Below are 20,755 nucleotides of genomic sequence, written 5' to 3'. Positions count from 1 at the left end.
GTCTTTAAAGTGCACTAGCACTAAACGTTCTCAGGTGTTTACAGCAGTTCTGAAATGAATCACTGCATTCACACTAATTCTGTGCTGGCACCAGAGGGAACTGAAATTGACTTTCTGCTCTACTAGTATACATATATATGTATGTATGTGCCACATTCTGTACCTACTGTTGCACTACACAAGGCATGTTACCAATCTGCAAGCTTCAGCAACAATGGCAGTAAATGCAGAAAAATATGCATTAACTGCCCCACAAATGGGTATTAAAACAGAAATGTAGGCAAAACTTTTTTCTTCATTTTGGATAGAGTAAGGGAGGGGTATAACCCCCATCAGATTTTTTTTCCGCCATCTTTGTCTCATTGTAAAGATTTCCCTTCACATCCTATTCCATAGCCAAACAGGAAGTACCAGGAAATTTCTGCTAATTAAGTGAATCCCCAGGTCACCATAACCAGGGTCCCCATTGGAAGATGTCCCCTCTATTACTTTTCTGGAGACATCCCAAAATGTGTGATTTTCCTTTAGTTTCACTTTCAATGATAACGGTAAACAGGACAAATAGACAAGATGAATTTCCCTAACAGGGGCACAGTCAGCAATAAAAACTGACAAGCGCTCCAATCCTTCTGCATTCTATCCAAAACTAAGAAAAAGTTTTGCCTTCAGTTATTCTTTAAGCCTCAAGTAAGGCCTGCCTTAGCAAAGAGGCAAATAGCTTTTGCCCTGGATCCGTAGAATTAAAGAATTTCTTACAAATTCAATAGTTTTAATGGGAGTAGGCTTCTGCCAATAACGCCTTATCAAATAATAAATGTAATTTAATAATAAGGCACACTAGGGGTCTGCCCTACACCACTGCTGTAACAAAAAGTAGAGGTAAGACTTTGAAGATAAAGGCAGTCAGTACAATATTTTTTCTGACTGCATATCTATTTCTGTGATTTTTATTTCAGCTTAAAAAACAAATCCTATATAACCTCTAATATATATATATATATATATATATATATATATATATATATATATATATATATATATATATATATATATATATATATATATATATATACACACATATAAAGAGGATTCTATAACAGCATGTGATGAAACTGGTTTTAACAATTTAACAAAACTGCGAACATCATACAGCACTTTAACAAGGTCAGAAGCATAAAATTAAATTTCAGTTTAGTAAAGGGTAAAGCCTCATACACTTGATGAGAACACTGGACAAATGATTGTTTTTGTTTTTTTTTGCATGTTAGTCTCATAGCGAAAAAGAAGAGGTTACTAAAGTTACAAAAAATTCTCCATTGACAGACTATAACTTTGTGATATAATGTGTTGTATTGTATTTTAAAGTATTCTTTAGTTTCCGAGCATGCATGGTCTTGCTCTTCCAATTTTTTCGAACAAATACTGTACTGGTTAAAGAAAATCGTACTGGTATCATACGAGAAAAACAATTTGTGTTTGTCCCTTCTGATAATTTCAGGTGAACTGTCATGATCGGCTCTCGAAAGTTTTGTACTAACTATCAGATTATCGAAAGATTGCTTCGAAAGCGGTATTTTGTCATTCGATTTTCTGATAACATGTCCTAGGCACAACTTTCTATACTGCATCCCACAAATAAGATTAATAAATAAATTATCAGTTCATCTGGCTTTTGTCTGCTTTACCCTCTTTTGATCATTTAAAGGAAAAACATTTGTGTTAAGCAGGACACCTTATGATGCTATAACTAAAATGTAATCAACTAAACTTGCTTTTGAAGCGGTCGTCGTTATGAATTGAACAGAGAAATAGTAGATCACAAATAAAACCATGGAGTGTAATAGGGTTAATTTATTAAGGGCAAAAAAGCTGTTTATGTTGCAAAGAACACCAAATCATTTGCAAGCATTTTTGCTTGCACATGATGGAAGTCAACATAGCATTACCTCATTCTCTAAGCTTTGGGGCAAATTCCCTTGCAAATATGCAACTTCCCTTGCAAAGTGAACATGAAGGGTGAGAGATACAAATAAATTCTAGTGTAAAAATCCCGGAAGTGGCACATACAGCTGGCCATAGAAGTAAATGGCTGTTCAGCTTGTGCTTGGATAAATGCTGATGCTTCTTGCATTTGGGACATCAAATACATCATAAGCGCATAAAAGCATAAAAGACATACTGCCAGTCAATTCTATGGTCGGCTGTACAAGCAACCTGCAGCTTCCTAGGTAAAGAAAACAGCTGGTGTTTTTACACTGGAAATCATTTGCACCTCTTACTGTCCATATGTAAGATCTCTAATTTATAAAGAAAAATAATGTTTTAAGGATACAAGACGCAATATACGCCATGTATTTATTCGTGATCTTCAAACTGACTTTTCCATCTATATCTATTCCGCTTTAAAAGCAATAGTAGTCGATCACTAAAGTGACCTGCATACAACAAGTGTTAGTTTTGTTACTTTTTAGTGCTGCAAACAATGTGGAATAAGAAGTAATTCCCTTTATAAAACTTGACTCCAAAGAAAACTGGTTGTTTGCAAGCTGAATCATCTACAGACTTCCTTTTGGGAATATCAGTTACTTGACACATCCCCCATGATTCACAATTAACCCCCAAGCATGATAACCATAACACAAGCTCATGCCTTCTCCATGCCATACAATAAGCGACAATGGGGTAAGCTAGTTGCAAGTGAGTGTCACCTTTGTTATAGTGCTGTGCCAAGAAGATTATAACATTAAAGCCTCAGAAAGATTTAGGGACTGTACACAGGCTTTTAAATGTCAGAATTGATTTTCTCTGCATACCAGTCAACAAGAATGCAAAAGCAGCTTGATGCATTTTAGAAGGAGGTCAATTGCATATCAGAAGGAGGTCAAATATTGACCAGAAACACCCGTAAAGTAACTCAGATGGAATTCAGATGGAATCTCAAGCTGATTTAAAATTGTAGCTCACTGTATCTGAAAGTGTGCTGTTTTTGTTCAGTGGGGTAAATTTGGTCCTTTCTTTTTAATGAGGTATTAAACATTTAAATACATGTAATTAGCAATAAAGGTCTGCATAATTCTACTGTTTACACCATTTAGCAACCAACAATAAATTATTTTTAGGGTGCCTAAACCCTCCACAGTGTATCAATTTGCTAGTACAATCATTTTGAATACAGTATATAGAGTAAGCAAACCACATCAGCTGGATATTAGCTGCTATATGACTTAGTGGCGCTCCCTGTATCTACTGTATATTTGCATGATTTTGTCTTGGTTGGAATTAACAGTGGAGCAAATACCTAGGCTGTATTATACTTGATGTGATATGGCAAACTTTGATATTTGTACCTATTGTATAATTGTTCTTACATGATATGCTTAATAAAACTTTATTGTTAAAGCATTTTTGTTATGTGGTCTGCCTATTTTATATATTTAAAAATATTAAACATTTAAAACCAGAAGTTAGGAAAAATTCCAATAACATAAATAACAGAAATGAAGGCCCCCTTGAACCCCCCCAGGGAAAGGGAGCCTTGACTACTGGAAGCATAGCATCTCAGCGGGTGTTAACCAAACATAGGGAGGTTAAATCCATCAGGATTGGCTACTAAGATATGAGCTGATTGGGTGGAGTCTGAAAGAAAAAAAGCTACACTGGGGCACATTCCACAACTTTGAGGAGATTCATCTGTCTGTTTGTCACAGCTTTCTTGGTTGTTTTGTCATCGTCAGGAATTGATGTTGCTTAATAGGCTATGCCTTCACGTTTAATTCTGGGGTCAGTCTAATGGCCGTCTGGCACTGATGGGGAACAGGCCTCTTAGACTCTTATGGACGTATTTGTTCTGAATGCTCACGTTCCAAAAAGCTCAGGCATTGCCCTATTTCCAACTTAATCAGCCTCTGTGTCTTTTTCTTTTTGGGGGGGGGGGGGGCAAGGTCATTGTCTGGGACATTTGGTATATTACCTTCTCTCAAGGTGATGCTGAGCAAGACTTAAATCCTCTTGGCAGTCTTGAAGCATTGGCTGAAGTTCCTCCTGAGGGGATGGAGTGAGTGTGGCAGTAGACTGGTGGCTATAAGACACAGCAGCTGGAGAAGAAGCAGCCCCTCTTATTGGTGGTGTCGGACCCCTCTCGTCTTCTTCTTCCAACTCATCTTGCTGGAGATACATTCTTGTTGGCGGCATGGGACATGGTAGTTCTCTCTCATAGCTAAAATATATTTTAAAAATATTAAAATAGTTTATAAAACCTGTATGCTGTTTTATCTACAATAGTGTATTTCCCTTGGCTAATGTGACATGAACATGTTCGTGAGCACAAAAAGCATCAAGGGGGAGTGACTAGACCCTTACTAACAAACAATATGTGGCAAAAGTCGAGAGAAATATGTGGTCTACCATCACATGGTACGGGTACAGTTATTGAAACATCAGTTCAATTTATCCCCTAATCCTTTTATTGCCACTTGTAAAGTCCCAATCTGAATCAATATTTTATTTTATTATCCACAATCTTGTCTTAGAGGGATATGCAGTTGTATAGGAAAACAAAACACTCAATGCCCTCAAGCCAATCCATATAATAATGCTAAATAACAAAATTTTTATAATTATCTTCAAAGATCAGTTGTTGCACTCTAGGCTAATATTTTTTAAGTTATTTTTAAATTATTCTATACACATCTGGTTTCTTACCTTTCATCCGCACTCAGAGGATACTCCTCTCCGCCCCCATGTGGGGGTGGATGTGCCGGTGGTGGTGGCAGTAGATCAGCCCAGTTCATTCCAGCTTGTTTGGATACTTTGGGTGCACGAGTTCCTTTTTTATGACCTTGGCTCCCTGCAACAAAGAGGATACTAAGTACATATGGCAAGCCTGGAGCTAGCAAAATTGTAATGTAATCGCAAAGTAATTGTTACTTTGATACTCTTATAAATCTTTTGGGAAAATAATATAAGACATAAATTATCCAGAAACATATTTATTAAGTTAATAGCTAATAAATACCTAAAATTCCATAAAGTCACAAATGAATTTTACTAGCAACACCATTTAGAGTGATCTTCTTCCAGCTATTAATTGCATTATAGATTATCATCTAAAACAAATGAGCTGTAGACATATTTTCTCAAGTGCTTTCTTTTACTATTTAATTGCTGCAGCCCAAAATACAATCTGATCCTGATATGATCTATTAACGTTTCACTGTTGCATTAAGTCACTGAGTATACATCGTTTGTACTTGTCCAAAAAATTGTTTTAGGCAAAATTAAATTATTTTTTTCACTTAGGAAAGCAGCGCCAGACAAGCATTTAATTGTTGCTGCAAATGGGGAAATCTATTCCTTGCTAAAGTAACAACTTCATTAAAAGAAATGCACAGAGCAATGAAGTAACAAGTAGAGAACTACCATGGACATGCGTTCAAAGTCACCAAACTAGGCTAGTACTTAAAGTGTTTGCCCAATCAAGGCAAGATAAAAGTTTCAGTTTGATAGAAACCTCATCAGAAGCTCTCCTTTGCTTTCCTGCTGCTGTTAGGTTGTCAGGAGCAAAAAATAACTACCTGGTGCTTCCAGGTATGGGGAAGCGTGTGACTCACTTTCCTCCCTGCCACATGACAGAGCTGGTGCCTGGTGAATGGACCTCTTAGGTAACAAGCGCTGGCAGATGGGGGCGGGAAGAGAGTCCTTACCACTATCTAGTAAAGAAAGAGGCAGTTTGATAGACAAAGTAAGGGTGCAAGAATATTCCGTATATTTTGCAGCATTAGCTGGACCTAATTTATCAGTGTGTCCAGATTAGATACCAATAATTTCAATTCTTACATTCCAAAACCTGCACTTGAATAATGAAGATTAATAATAAATTTGTTTCTGCGGGCCAACAGGGGCAGTACTTTTTTTACAGACATTCAGATAACTATGGCCTATGGCCATAAACAAAGGCCATAGAACTAACCCAACTGGGAAACAAAAGGGGCGCACCGTCCTAGTGCTTTACCATTAAAAACATTTATTAAAAAGTATACATTATACTCACAAAGCAGGTGTGAACATACACACATCAACATGATATACATATAATCTCCAAGGTAGCCAAGGTGGGCAGCAACTCTTGGCTCTGAGGAAGGGGGCTCGCCCCCAAAACGCGTCAGCCTAGCCACAGCAGTCTCATGCGGTACACTGCATGCCATTCAGCATCGCGCAGTACCTTGGCTACCTTGGAGATTATATGTACTGTATATCATGTTGATGTATGTATATTCACACCTGCTTTGTGAGTATAATGTATACTTTTTAATATTTTAATAAATGTTTTTAGTGGTAATGCACTAGGCCGGTGCGCCCCTTTTCTTTTTGTTGTTGTTTCCCAGTTGGTTTTGGAGACCCTCGCTCCTGAGGGGGCAGCAAGACCACAAGCTTTACGCATTCAAGTCTGAAGTATCCCTCTTCCCTCCGTCATATTTTACTTGAGCGCAGGAGAATTGTTCTACAACATAGAACTAACCCACTGGCCATCAAGATAATCACAATTGTGTACTGGCAGTTACTCATCTATAATGAACTAACATGCTTTTATAATGTTTTCATTTCATGATGATCACTGCGAAGGATGTTGGTTTATTTCATATTGCTTAACTTGTAAAACATTCAAACCACTACCTGAAGTGCTGCTTCCTCGATCTGAACTGTTGTATGATCCTCCGGTATTCTGATCATGAGCTTGGTTGTAGGGAATAGTAGATGGTATAGTATCTGTGACCCGATAATCTAACAAAAAAAAAAAGGCCAAACAAATTACTTGTTTGAAACACCACAGGCTACATTAATAAAAAATGCAATTTTAATTTGACTTCAACTAAAATTTATCAAACAACTGCAAATGAGGTTATCACACGCAGAACAGAGGTTCTCTAGGTGTCATAAAATAATGAGGGATGAAATGCTGATTTGTCAAAAAATTAATTTAAATCCCAACATTTTTAACTCCTGCCTTTCAGCTAGTCTGCCTCATCATTAGGAAATATAAAATATGGATTGTGTGGTATACACTGGGGGGGGGGGGGGATTTACTAAAACTGGAGAGTGCAAAGTCTGGTGCAGCTTTACATAGAAACCAATTGACTTCCAGGTATTATTGTCAAAGCCTAAATGAGCAAGCTGAAGTTAGAAGCTGATTGGCTACCATGCACAGCTGCATCAGATTCTGAGTGCTCCAGTTTTAGTAAATCTCCCCACAGTCCCCATGAAGTATTCTGATTGCAGAAAAAGGCTTGCATTTAGCTAGTGTGGATTTTGGGACCGTGGGAGTGTATACCAATCATGTGATCCTTGTTTAAAGCATTAGAACAATATGGTAATATTTTTGTGCATTCACAGTATTGGTGTATACATTCTATTGTTAAACAAAGGAAGCATACAAATGAATGACTGATTGATACAAATAGGTTTATCAAAACCAAAATATAAATGATTATGCTATGTTTACCCACTGAGGTTGATTTACTAAAACTGAGGAATGCAAAATCTGGTGCAGCTCTGCATAGAAAACAATCAGCATCCAGGTTTTTTTTTTTTTGTCAAAGCTTAATTGAACAAGCTAAAGTTAAGCTGATTGGCTACCATGCACAGCTGCACCAGATTTTGCACTCTCCAGGATTAGTAAATCAACCCCACTGTGTTTACAACTCACCCACTGCCCTGAAAAAATTAGAACTTAAGTCCCGGTTCACACTGGTGCGATGTGGGAAACCCTGCAATTCAGTGCCGATTCTCACATCGCACCTCAATCACAGACTGGTTCACACTGACATCTGAAATGGAATGTAAAGTTAATGACACCCCCAGATTGGTTCACAGATCGCAGTGTGAACTGTCAAATGGTGCAGGAATCAGATTGCATGGGTGTAAACAGTAACACCCATGCGATCCGATTCCAGTACGGACCAAAAAAAGTCTCCTGCACCATTTTGGTGGGAATGTAATGCAATTTCAGCCATACAGTTTGTATGGCTTAATTTGCATCGCACAGACATCGCATGTGATCTGCACAGCTATGCGGTGCAAATCACATGCAATGTCTGTGATCGCACAAGTGTGAACCCAGCTTAAAGCATTTCAAAACTCAAGAACAAAAATTGGTCATATCACAAATGTGGTAAATGTGGTGGCTGCATGAGTTTACTTTTTTTTCAGGATTTTTATTTTTACTTTTTTTCAGGATTTTTCCCCTTCTATTTTTCCACATGGTGATCTTACCAGTCCTAGGGTGACACTCACTCACCATACTGTAGCTATAGAAGCAATGCTATCACCCTAGGATAGGACTACAGAACACCTCCCCCTATAGTCTTCTCTATGGTCCATTGAGATAACTGGGAACAATTTAACTGATAACAGTGCAGCACAGAAAGTCTCCAGCTCATAAGGTTTTTGGCAGATCCGGTGGAGGAATCTTACCCACTGAGACATTGTGTTTTGACAGCGGGAACTCTCCATTGTCAGAAAACACTGATCAACTGCTGCAGCCACTAATCGTAAAAACATTTACAACAAGCTGGTTCAACAGTAGTCAATAGTTTGCCTCCGTCGGGTGGAAACAGCCACACAAGTATCAAAATTTCAATCCATCTACGGCCAGCATCCGGGTTTGCATACACTGTAGGTAAAATGTCAGTTAGAAATTGATTTATGGCTATTCCAATTTCTCCTTTATACATAAACCTTCAGATTTATAAACACACCCCCCAGGCAATAGTAATAACCGTTTTTTGTCAAATAAGTGTATTCTACTTCTGGATATTAGCATGCATTTTTACTTCATAGAGAATTATTGCAGCTATTCTTTTTTCTGGTAAGAACTAAAGTCTTACAATAATATTTTCCTAAAAAAAAAAGAAAAATATGCAGACATAAAAAAAAAAAAGAAACCTCAATGTGATTTGCTATCGTCTACAGGCTAATCGGCTGAAAGAGCTTTAGGTCTAATCCCAGTCATTGGATAGGTCTGTAACTTAATATTTTCTTTATGACTCATCCGTATTAGTGTATAGCGAGTCCACTCTCCTACTGTGACTGTTGTGATGGATAGATGTGTAAAAATAGCTGTATTTTTATTAAGCATAAAAGGTAAAGATCTTAGCTTTCCTTGTCTGGAATGACTTCCATTGAGGTGTCACAGGAAGAAAACAGGAATTTATTGGTCATTAATTAGAGATTCAAGGAACAAAGGAGCAATGAAAACCACCAGAAGTTTATTTGACATGGAGTCATAAGTGTATTGTCAAGCGGCTACATCCTGCAGTTATTAATGTTAGACTCATACAAGGTCTGTATTTACATTTGATGATTAAGAAGTGGAAGAAAAGTTGGGCTCTTTTATTTGAGCGATAATAACCTCCTACACAAGGAACACAAGATATCGCAGAAGAGAAATGGAATTGTTTTATTTCCTGTTCAGTTATTGTCTATAGCAGCCCTTCTCAACCTTTTTAACACGGGGAAACCCTTGAAATAAACTTTCTGGGCTGAGGGAACCCCGGATAATAAGTATTACAGCTCACAGGCAAGAAATGCTTCTTATGTTTGTGGTCATTGGGAAGAACCTCCACCTTAGAAATAGCCAAAAAATATCATTATTTTCAGTGGTTACACATCTAAGAGGCAGAAGTTGCTCATAATAAGCCCCTGTTGAAAAAATAAGACAGGACAGTGCTTGAAATATATATCACAACCACAAATGTGCAAATTGTGCACATAAAAGATGAATAATAAATAAATATATGAACAATATTCTAATAAATCCACAAAACGCAAGTGCTCTCTGTGCTTATTTCCTCCAATCCCATGTACTCTCAAAAAAAAATGTGTATTCCACTCCACTACACATCGGACTCACTGGACCATATTGACCCCTTGTATGTAAGAAGAAAGTCAAATTGCGCTTCCATATACTGGATGCTTCATACACAGGATCAGAATGGAGTCAATATTTACTGGATGCACCAGGGAGATTTACTGAAACTGGAGCATGGAAAATCTGGTGCAGCTCTGCATAGAAACCAATCAGCTTCCAGGTTTTATTTTCAAAGCTTAATTGAACAAGCTGAAGTTAGAAGCTGATTGGCTACCATGAACAGCTGCACCAAATTCCCGGTGCACCAGTTTAAGTGCTGGATCCTCCATCAATATTGAAAATGCTCCACAGTTTTTTTAAATTCTTTCAAACTACCAGACTTAATGGTCCTGCTGTATAAGTCCACTGGTTTGAGGGGGTTTAAAATAATAGTGGAGCACTTTCAATATTGATGGGAAATCCATCCATGTATATATTGAGTCCTTTCTAATCCACTGCATGGAGCATCCAGTACATAGAAGGGCAGTTTGACTTTCTTGCTACATACAAGGGGTGAATATGGACCAGTGAGTTTTCAGAGCACGCAGGATTGGGTGAAATAGGCACACAGAGCACATGTGTTATGTGGACTTATTAAAATATTGTTTATTTTTATTTTTTTGTTTCAGTTTTATGTTAACAATTTGCAAATTTGTGGTCATAATATATTATACAAGCAATGTCTTGCCTTATTATTCCAATAATGGTTTATTTTTCAGAAGAAACAAATTATTCTGTTTTATGACAGCAGCTATATTTGTAATTTGACAGGGCTATTTTGATTTGTTGGGCAGCACAGGTGTTTTACCTAATATTTAGAAGTTGCTTATTGCTCAAAGAACCCATAGAAACCTCTGGAGGAACCCTAGGGTTAATCTTCTGGTGTGGCAGGGGCTAATAGAACTAAAGCCCCGTACACACGTAACGATTATCAGTCGACCGATCGTCCGTCTTTTGTCCAGAGTGGTGTTTTGTTGGTTGGAATGTGCCTAGACTGCACACAAATGTTCTCGCCCAACAAAAATCTACTTCAGAAGTGATGTCATGTGTTGGTTTGATTTCTTTGTGTTCTTTCTTCTCTGAGCATGCCCAGACTTGCTCATAAGATTTTTCCCTGTCGAAATCAGTACTGACTGCACGAAAATCGACCGTTGTGTTGACGGCCAACATAAATTTTATAGTCTGCACACCAGATTTTTTTCGGCCGAAAAGTCGGAGTCGGTTGTCGGAAGCATCATACTAACAAGTCGAAAATCGGCAGATAGGACGTTGGACGAAAATTCCCTGCCAATTTGCGACACGTGTGTACGGGGCTTAAGTGTCTCTCACAGGCTCTCATCAAGAGTGCCTGACTATGCCCACCCCTACTGTTCATCTTCCCTATTCACAAAAGCCATAGATAGGGCAGAGCTATCAATCATGTGGCTGTCCTCTATTCATTAATTCTGTTTTATTCACAGTAGCTGGTTGAAGGAGGATTGCACTTAACAAGAAATGGCATCAGCACAAGGAATATATCCCACTGGATGTAAGTTATGTCCTTTGTGCTTACTTTTTGTGTTTTTTTGGCTGCACTTAGGCTTTAACTTGGTCTGGACATACAAGCTTCATAAAACCCTTACCATGAAAGGGTTAAAGCGGAGTTCCACCCTGGGAATACTTTTTTTTAATAAAAATACCCCCGGGACAGTCAGGGCTAGTACATTCCACAATGGCTAGCCTCTGATCTGTCCCGGGTTGCACTTACCTTTTAGGAGAAATACTTACCTTGAAAAAGTATTGTCCAGCGCTGCCATCTCCGGTGTGGGCAGCTTGAAGCCAGCGCGATCCTCTTCTGCGTCCTCTTCCGTCTTCTTTCGGTCCCACGATGCACTGCACCGGCCCCGCCGTCACTTCCGGTGCGCGCGCGTCATCCCTCCACAGCTTCTGGGCATGCCCAGAAGCTGTTTAGACGGGAATGACGCACGCGCACCGGAACTGACGTCGGGGCCGGTGCAGGCGCATTGATTCCTGGGAGCGATGACGTTCAGCTCCCAGGAATCATTGCAAAGCCAGGAAGTGACGACGGGCCGTGGCCGCCGAGGGGAGGAAGAAGGAAGTAAGGTAAGTATATTTTCTTCTACACGAGGTAAGTAAAAAAAAAAAAGAATTGCGATTATCCATTTGTTTTTCAGGTGACTCGGAGCGAGAAGATGGAGGTAAGTATAAATTTAGGGTGGAACTCCACTTTAAGCATATTTTTGGTCTTATATAATGCCATAATATGTTACTGTCCCTGTCAGCTCATAGCCATTATTCCTCCAACAAGCTCAACAGCGTTTGATCACATATTTATCTTCGACTTATTGACGGCTGTTAGTCCCAGCCTAACCTTGCACAAGTTCCTCGTAAACTGACACATTGAAATTTCCAAATGACTGACTTCAGCATGCGATGGCCCTTTGCGTGCAATTAAATCTAACAAATAAACATTTCATTTGCAGCCCCTACAAGGTGGTGAGCAATCTGTGGCACATAGAACCATTCTTGTTTACTTTCTCCTCAGCTCTTGGAAAGACAAATCAAACTCCTAACACGCAGACGTCGCAGATAGATTCACTTCATTTATGAGAAAACCAGAACTAAATATTCCAATCAGTCACAGGGCGTCATCTGCTAACACAACGTATGTCATATTATTAGGAACCAGAGACAAATATTGCCAGAGGCTGCTTGCTTTGTATATTTGCTTTCCCGGTCCATGTCCAAAATGTTTATGAGAGGGATAAATAATACAACGGCAGCTGGGTAACAATAAGCGTTCCAGCATGCAAACAAATATAAAATACCCCCCAAAAAAATCCAACAAATTGGAGATTGTCATTTACAGATGTGAAATCCTTTTATTTTCCAATTTGTTAGTAATATACAGAATGTTGAAAATGTTGCCTGGAAATGATTAAAGAAACCTTGGAATAATCTTAAAGGGAAACCATCTCGTGTTTTCAGTAAATCATTTCTATTTTTTTGGGGTTTTTTTTGTTTTTTTTTAATAATTATTTATTGTGAATTCAAATAGAAAGTAGTACAAGATATAATGTATGAAAATAAAAAAATAAAAAAGAAATAAAACATGAAATATCACCATAATAAATTACAGTTGTCTTAAATATGTAACTCAAAAAATATAATTTAGTTTTCCACGAAATCGCACATATGACATACATTATCACTTACATAGAACATATTTCTATTTTTGTTCTTTTTTTTTTTGAAGGAAAGAGAGAGAGTGAGAGAAAAAAATGCACCTGAAAATAATTACTGCCGTTTTCATATGCTTGCTGTGTCCTATTTTTGGTTGATGTGTGCATGCTAGTCAGTACAAGCAGCATTATTACCAAATTACTGCTGGGAGAAAATCAGTGACAGGAAAAGTCACTAGCAAGGAGAATTGCTCTCTAATTATTGGCAGCAAGAATTACAAAGGGTAGTGCGGAGTAAAGTAGATATCTAGACATAAAGAGTATGGGGCTGATTTACTAAAGGCAAATAGATTGTACACTTTACTAGGGAATTTTCCCTTAGTTTAGAGAAGGAGGTAAAGATCTGCTAACTTCCATCATCCAATCACGTGCAAGCAAAAATGCAGTTGTTTTTTATTTACACATAATTGGGCGTACTTTGCAAAGTGAAATTTTAACACATTTACTAAGCTAAGGGAAAATCCCCTTGCAAAATAAACAGCCTATTTACTTTTAGTAAATAAGCCCCTATGACTCTGAGTTAGGGTGGATATAGACAGATGGATATCTTTCTGAGAACAGGAAGGGGGGAAAGTGACCACCCCCAAGCAAGTTATCAGAGAGAAGGAGACCAGCCACAATTGTTGCCATATTTTGATATTGGAAAAACACAAGGGTATTTTAACACTTTCCTCTTCTACACAGAAAAATTAAGGATTGGGGTTGCTTAAACAGAAATTTTCCAGCAATTTGGAAAACATCCATGTTTAAATGTATGCACCTCAGATCACTAAAAGCGGCGGTCTTAACCACTTTCTAGTAGATCAGAGAAGGTCCGATTATCACAAACCAATACCCCAAATTGGGAGTACTGCTGGCCGTTTTTAGGTATAAATGTGCAATTTTGCAATCTATGTTCATACTTAGGTGCTTATAACCATATTGCAGGGTTTCTCAACTGGGATTTTGTAGAACCCTAGGGTTCTGTGAGAAGTCCACAGGGGTTCCACTGTGATCCACCGTTGCAGTGGATTAATATCCACTCAACAGTGTCCTACATGCTTGTATTGCTGAATACTGCTAGGAGAATTGATAACTCCCAACAAATCAGAGTGAATTACAGTTTCACTATTCACATGAATGTGGGACCCGAGACCATTAAGGATTTGTACAGGAAAATACAGTACATTGCATGGACTGGTGCTAGGTTTAGTATTCTATATATCAGTATAAAGCTGGCCATAGATGATTCCATTTTTTCCAGCTTATTGAAAAACACTGACCGAATTCCCCCATCCACACAACCGAGGTGGATGAAGAAATTCTCCCCACTGCGTTGTTGTATCGTGACAGCGCAGGAGTCCTTGCAGGCATTGATCAAACGAAAATATACCAACTGTCCCATCCAAGAGGAGTCCATTATTAGATCAACTCCTCTCAAACAGGTACAGCCATAGATGGATCATAATTGGGCCGGTCCCTGCTGAACCAGCTGGATTTCAATCCATATGTGGCCAGCTAAAGATTAATTAGGGGGAATGGAGCTGGAGGACATACACATAGATTGAACTGGATGGAGCTGTGTCTTTAGTTAGCCTTATCAATTATGTAACTATAAACTATAGATGTAGAGGAAGATTTCACTTGGATTACCTGCTTTCAGGGAGCACAGCATTCACTTGAACATCATAATCAATGATTTTGCTGAATATGATTATGACCATATTGTTTACACAGAGTAATGTCCAAGTTACATATAGCACATCAATGCCATTGATAGCTCTGGGCTAACTGATCTAATGCCAGGTTTGTAGCCCCCAATTAACAACCTGTAAAGGAAATAATTACACTTGAAAGCTATGAGATGACGATCCACTGATGTGCTGTGTTCATATATCAGTATATAATGTATTTTTACATTACAGCAGGAGATCAAAAATAATTTCAGAGGTTCCCCAAGATCCTAAACTTTTGTTCAAGGGTTCCTCCAGGGTAGAAAGGGTTGAGAAAGGCTGCTGTAATACTTTTCACTTCTAGAAGACGCACATCTTTGACATGATTAAAGTAGTATTAACCCAAAACCCATATATTGCTTTTTCCGGCTTTTATCACCTTTTCACCTGGTAATGTGGTCAGTAGCACACCTCCTGTATTAGAATGCCTACACTCTGGATAGCGGATAGAGGAGCATTGGGGTACAGCAGACAGCAGCATTGTTAATCTGGGGGGAAGGGGGGGGGTAGTTAGATGGAATAGCAGTTTCAGATACACTAACAAATTAAAGCCAAACTCCAGCTCACACTGCATTTACACAAGCAGATACAGCAATGTTTTTTTTTTTTTTTTGGGGGGGGGATAAAGGTTATAAATACAGTAAATAAATAAAAGCTGATTAAATTAAGCACCCTTGTCAGTGTCACTCTTAACTGGTATACTGTTGCATACTGAATGTACATGAGATCTTGTTCTGTTGAAAAACTACAGACTTACTGGCCTGATCACCAGGTGAAAGTAAATAAAGTAAAGCCTAAAAAAGTATAAAAAAGTAAACTAATGCACCAATAACATATAAGAATTTGTAAGCTGCAAAATAATAGGTGTTTGCTCTTGGGTTTAATGCCACTTTAAAGTCAGTTTTTAGTTTGGTGCAGCACTTGAGAGAGGGACATGCAAAAGACGGTGCAAGTTAATTGTATATTGTCTCAATTATTTTCCTCTCTTCCTAATTTGTAATAGCATTCTTGCAAATTCGCCATGAGTAGCCTGAGCTAGAAAGGTGTTGCTCTGTAAAAATCACTTTTTCTGAAACACTATTGACTGGATAGCTGTACATTAAATCAAATATCTGTTGACCATTAAAATGGAGATCGACCGATTATCGGCACCACCGATATATCGCGGGCCGATATGCACTTTCCCCAATATATCGGAATCGGTCCCTGAGGTTACCGATATTGCCGATATTTTGGGAAAGTGCTTGTACCGGGGTGATGCCTGCAGCTAGAAGCATCACCCCGGTACCGGCGTCCATAGCCGACGGTCGGCTGTCTTGTAATGACTCGGCTGTCATTACAAGGAGCGGGAGGGGACGTCCCCCCCTCCCGTGGCTCGCCCGGGTCTCCCGTCTCACCAGGAGACCCGGGCATCCTACCTGCATGGCTGCCGAAAACCCGATCAAAGCCCCATTCGGCTCTGATCGGGTCTCCATGTAAAAAAACCGGAAGTGATGTCATGACATCACTTTTGGGTACTCGGCGCCACATTCAAGAAACTGACAGCATTCAAAACAGCCAAACTTGCCGTTTTGAATGCTTTTCATTGCCGAGGAGGGGTTAGTGGCCTTTTAGACCCCCAGATCCCTCCACAAGGAGTACCTGGGAAAAAATAAAACTAAAATTTTTTTTATATGTCTGAAAATATCGACCATTATCGGCCGATACCGATATCCGATGACCAAAATATCGGTATCGGCATTAAAAAAACGATATCAGTCGATCACTACATTAAAATAGGTCAAGCAGATCCTGTATCCCTCTTAAGTGGAAGAAACAGGAGCCTCCAACAATTAACTGTTGGATATGGAAAATAGAAGAAATAAATAAAATGGAAGATCTAGTTCTGACAGGCCAACATAAAAGGGAAAAATATACAGAAACATGGGGTGCTTGGAATAGGTTTTTAGTATCGAATCATGGGGTAGATAGGCTGGAAGAAGACACAATAGACTCTTGAGTAATAAAATAAATAAATAAATAAAAAGATAATCCGGAAAGAAGGGGAGGAGGTACTCCTTACCTACCTTCCTCCTCCCCCACTCCATCCTTTCCCCTTTTCCCCTTTTTTTTTTTTTGTTTTTTGTTTTTTGGGGTTGATTTGAGTTATAGAAATAAAGAAGAAAGGGTGGGAGGAGTATTGTCGGAATTAGCTGTGTAATAAACAGATGAAGTAGAAATTTACGTGAATAAGTTATGTCTTGTTTAATGGTTTGGTTTTTATCTTTTTTTTCTGGATTATGCTGTCTCAACTGAAAACTTTAATAAAAATTATATTTGAAAAAAAAATAAAATAGGTCAAGCACATCCACTGTACTATGCTACCAAACAGGAAGTACAGCATGCAATTATAATGAACATATAAAGGTTTCCAATATTTGAATAATATTTCTAAACCCAAATAAGGTTTTACCTATTTATAATGGCTCTTTTGTTAAATGGTCACGTCTATTGATTAAAAAGTTCATGGAGCTCCAGTAAACATACTTCCAGCAATGTTCCTTGTTACTGCTCAGAAATATTTTCCCGCACTGTTTCTGTAATGAATAGAAATGCAGGTAGCTGCAAATAGCTTGCGCCTTCCTCACATAAAGGTCACTTGTGTTGAGCAGGAGAGCCGGGTCACATGAAATGAACCGCTGTGCAGCTGTGATAGGACACGGCCTTTTACTGGGGCACTTTCCGCTTTATTATGTGGTGACTCGCAGAAATATGTTTAATAGTTCAAAGCTGGCACTGATCTGGATCCTGGGGACACCGCTGTTGCAAATCATGTTATTAAAGTGGATTGCATGCTTCTATAGCCTGAAGCCCTGAAAAACTGACATACCTTTTTTTTTTTCCCTTTACTTCAACATATTACATTAATGAAATACACCCTCTAAGAAGCTAAGATGAGAACAGTTCAGCTCAAGCTTGCAGAAGGCTGCTGACAGAACAAAAAGCGTGCAGTAATGCTGCTAAGATATATGTGCACATATATTATAATAGCAGTACTTAGCTCTGCAGTTATACAGCTATGTGTGTGTCACCAATGTGATATTATAATAGCAGTACTTAACTCTATAATTATATAGCTATGCATGTGTGTCAAGATAAAAATTTACGGGTATTACAGTTTAGAGAAGAGTAACAGAATAATTTAATAAAATCTGAGATAAATCATTGCTATCAAATTAATAATGGCATTGCTGCAAGTAGCATACCTGTTTCCTACAAAGTGTATGGGCTAATAATTGAAAGCAATTGTGCACACATTAGCTTTCTCTTGATATTAGCCCCAACTAAGCAGCCCTTCCACATTAGGCAGCAGCTTCCCCTCACCTCTATGGGATATGCAGAATGTATTGTGCATTCAACACAAATTGCACACAATTTGGTTCTGTGACCCATGTTATGAACAATCTAAAACAACAACAATACTCCTGCGCATGAGCAAAATGACCCAATAGTGACTGTCAGACATGGGAGTAAGTCAAGTCTTAACCTTTAAGTCTCAAGCAAGTCCCAAGTTACTGTGGCGAAAAGCAAGCAAGTCGAGTCCCTGCTAAAAGTCAAGCAAGTCAAGTCATTTATTTTGGTCAAGTCACAAATCAAGTCAAAATTCTGCCCCAATTTTCACCTTTAAATCATTTAAAAGTCAGTGGTCAACAAAGGTTTTGTTTTATTTTCAACATTAACAAAACTGCTTAGTGCTTTTTTCTTGGCATATTAAAGAAACACTTTGAATGCCCAAACAGCTCAAAATCCTTCGTCCGGTCATGTTTCAACACCACAGTCACTAAAAACATGTTAAGTATTTCCATTGTTAAACAGCCAGTGTCCTAAAAATCAGAACACACTGAGGTGTTTTAAGTGACTGTGGTGTCAGAAACATAACAGGCACATTCATTTTGCTTTAACACATCTTGAAAAAATTTCGAGTCATATGTCTCAAGTCAAAGTCAAGTCTCAAGTCATGAATACCAAGTCAAAGTCAAGTCGAGTATTTTATTAATTTTAGTCAAGCAAGTCTCAAGTCCTCAAACTGGTGACTTAAGTTTGACTTAAGTCAAGTCATATGACTTGAGTCCCCCCCCCCCTCTGGTGACTGTTCCACCCTAACAAATGTGGATGATTCCTTAGAAGCCTTGCTGCCCTCTAGGACTGGGGTTGTCTTTAAAGCACTGAAAAAAATGAAGAAAAGAAAGAGGGAACACTAGTGCATTATGCAACCATTAATTATTAAAAAGCAATAAACAAATAAAAGCTACTCACAGAGGTGATAAAAGACACTCATCAAGCCACACCATGTGGCTGAACACTCCCAGACCCCCTGGAACCTCTAGCATGGGGGGGGGGGCTGACATTGGTCCCTGCAGGTTGACGCATTCAAAAGGAAAGTCCTTCTTTAGGTTCTCTGAAGAAGAAGGACTTTCCTTCGAAACGCGTCATCCAGCAGGAACCAAGGTCACATTACCCCCATGCTAGAGGTTGCGGGTGGCCTGGGAGTGTTCAACCACATGGTGTGGCTTAATGAGCATTTTTATCACCTCTGTTTGTGAATAGTTAGTTTGTTTATTACTTTTTTATAAATATTTTTATAAATATTTGTTGGATGATGCACTAGGCCAGTGCGCCCTCTTTCTTTTATTCATGAACTAATTAAAGCTTTCCTCTGCCAAGAAGCAGGTTAAGCAATTGCTTATTGAAGTCTGGAACATAAATAACTTTGCTGCAAGAGACATATCTGTTCTCTACATATAGGCTAATAATTACCAAAAATTACACACACTTTAGTTATTCATTGATGTCAGTGGAGGCAATGATTTAAGAGCCTTTGTCTACCAAGAAGCCAACACAGACATTGGATTAACAACATATAACATTAGCGAAATTGGGTGAAAAGAGGCCTTAAAACAAACATCTATAAGCCAGTGAACAAGGCCTTCAAAGTTGACTGATATCCCCCTGAGAAAGCCACGTGACCCTGTGGCGTAACGCATAGGGGAGAGGCCAATCTGTCATCACCCTGAGGCGCGCATTGCAAGCATACCTAGGAAATACTGTCTGATTGTCTTATACCCGCACTGTGAGGACTGAATGTGTGGTGCACTCTAAGCACCAGGAAAATGTGAGTGTTTTTATATTTAGTGTTCAATAAACCGGTTGTTTTAAAAGATAAAGCACTATGTCCAGCTTTCTCTCTTATGATTTGGGTGTATGGAGATAAGTGTAAGAGAAGGAAGATTCTAAATTCAAGATTGCCACCAAAGGAGTGAAACAGTATAAAATAGATCCCCAGAGAGGGACAAAAGCGCATATAGACCATTGGTTGGTCTTATCCCCCAGATGAGGGCACATCCAATGAGGGGATTATCACCAATGTGGATGACTGGAGCAAATAGTGGTGAACACTAGTTAATTAAGCAGTCATTTGGATATGTAAACATAACCCTGCTTTTTATGAAAGATTGAGCATATGCAAGCACATTAATACCAAAGGACACTTTATGGACTGATGCATTGTTTGTTTTGTTTATGGTATATATGGTTTGATATGATATGCTGATTCTGAAAATTGCTATGCAGACAGATTTAGAGGGATACTAGCACATTAGTATTTGGGAGTGCGGCACCACTTTATCATATCATTTTGCACATTGATACATTTTTAGAGAGTGTGTATAGGTGTGAGTGATCCACTTTGTAAGTTATTAGTTTTATAGTCTTATAGCACTCAATAGCACAACATAGCAGCGTGCAAGTACACCCATTTTTAAACTTCAAAGTTGACTGTTGGTTTCCTAGAAAGTACTGATCAATGCCCTAATCAATGGTACTAAGGAAACAACCCTCATTGGGGGATATAAACAGCA

At 38.6% G+C, this 20,755-nt stretch overlaps 1 protein-coding gene across 5 annotated transcripts in view; it reads right to left on the bottom strand.

Annotated features, from left to right (window-relative positions):
- The window catches only part of ROBO1 (roundabout guidance receptor 1), a gene marked incomplete at its 5' end in the record, with an annotated part of 1,547,889 nt that overhangs the window by 28,388 nt on the left and 1,498,746 nt on the right, over positions 1-20,755 (bottom strand). For all 5 annotated transcript variants that reach the window (XM_082246143.1, XM_082246142.1, XM_082246140.1 and 2 more), the window contains 3 exons: positions 3,971-4,216; positions 4,702-4,846; positions 6,673-6,780. In XM_082246143.1, coding sequence (XP_082102269.1) covers positions 3,971-4,216; positions 4,702-4,846; positions 6,673-6,780 — 499 coding nt within the window. The remainder of the gene's footprint in view (positions 1-3,970; positions 4,217-4,701; positions 4,847-6,672; positions 6,781-20,755) is intronic.

The sequence above is a fragment of the Pelophylax lessonae genome, assembly GCF_965119305.1.
Source record: "Pelophylax lessonae genome assembly, chromosome: 2".
NCBI lineage: Eukaryota > Metazoa > Chordata > Amphibia > Anura > Ranidae > Pelophylax > Pelophylax lessonae.
The sequence above is the reverse complement of the archived record's forward strand: the minus strand, read 5'-3'. Positions and strand labels throughout refer to the sequence as shown.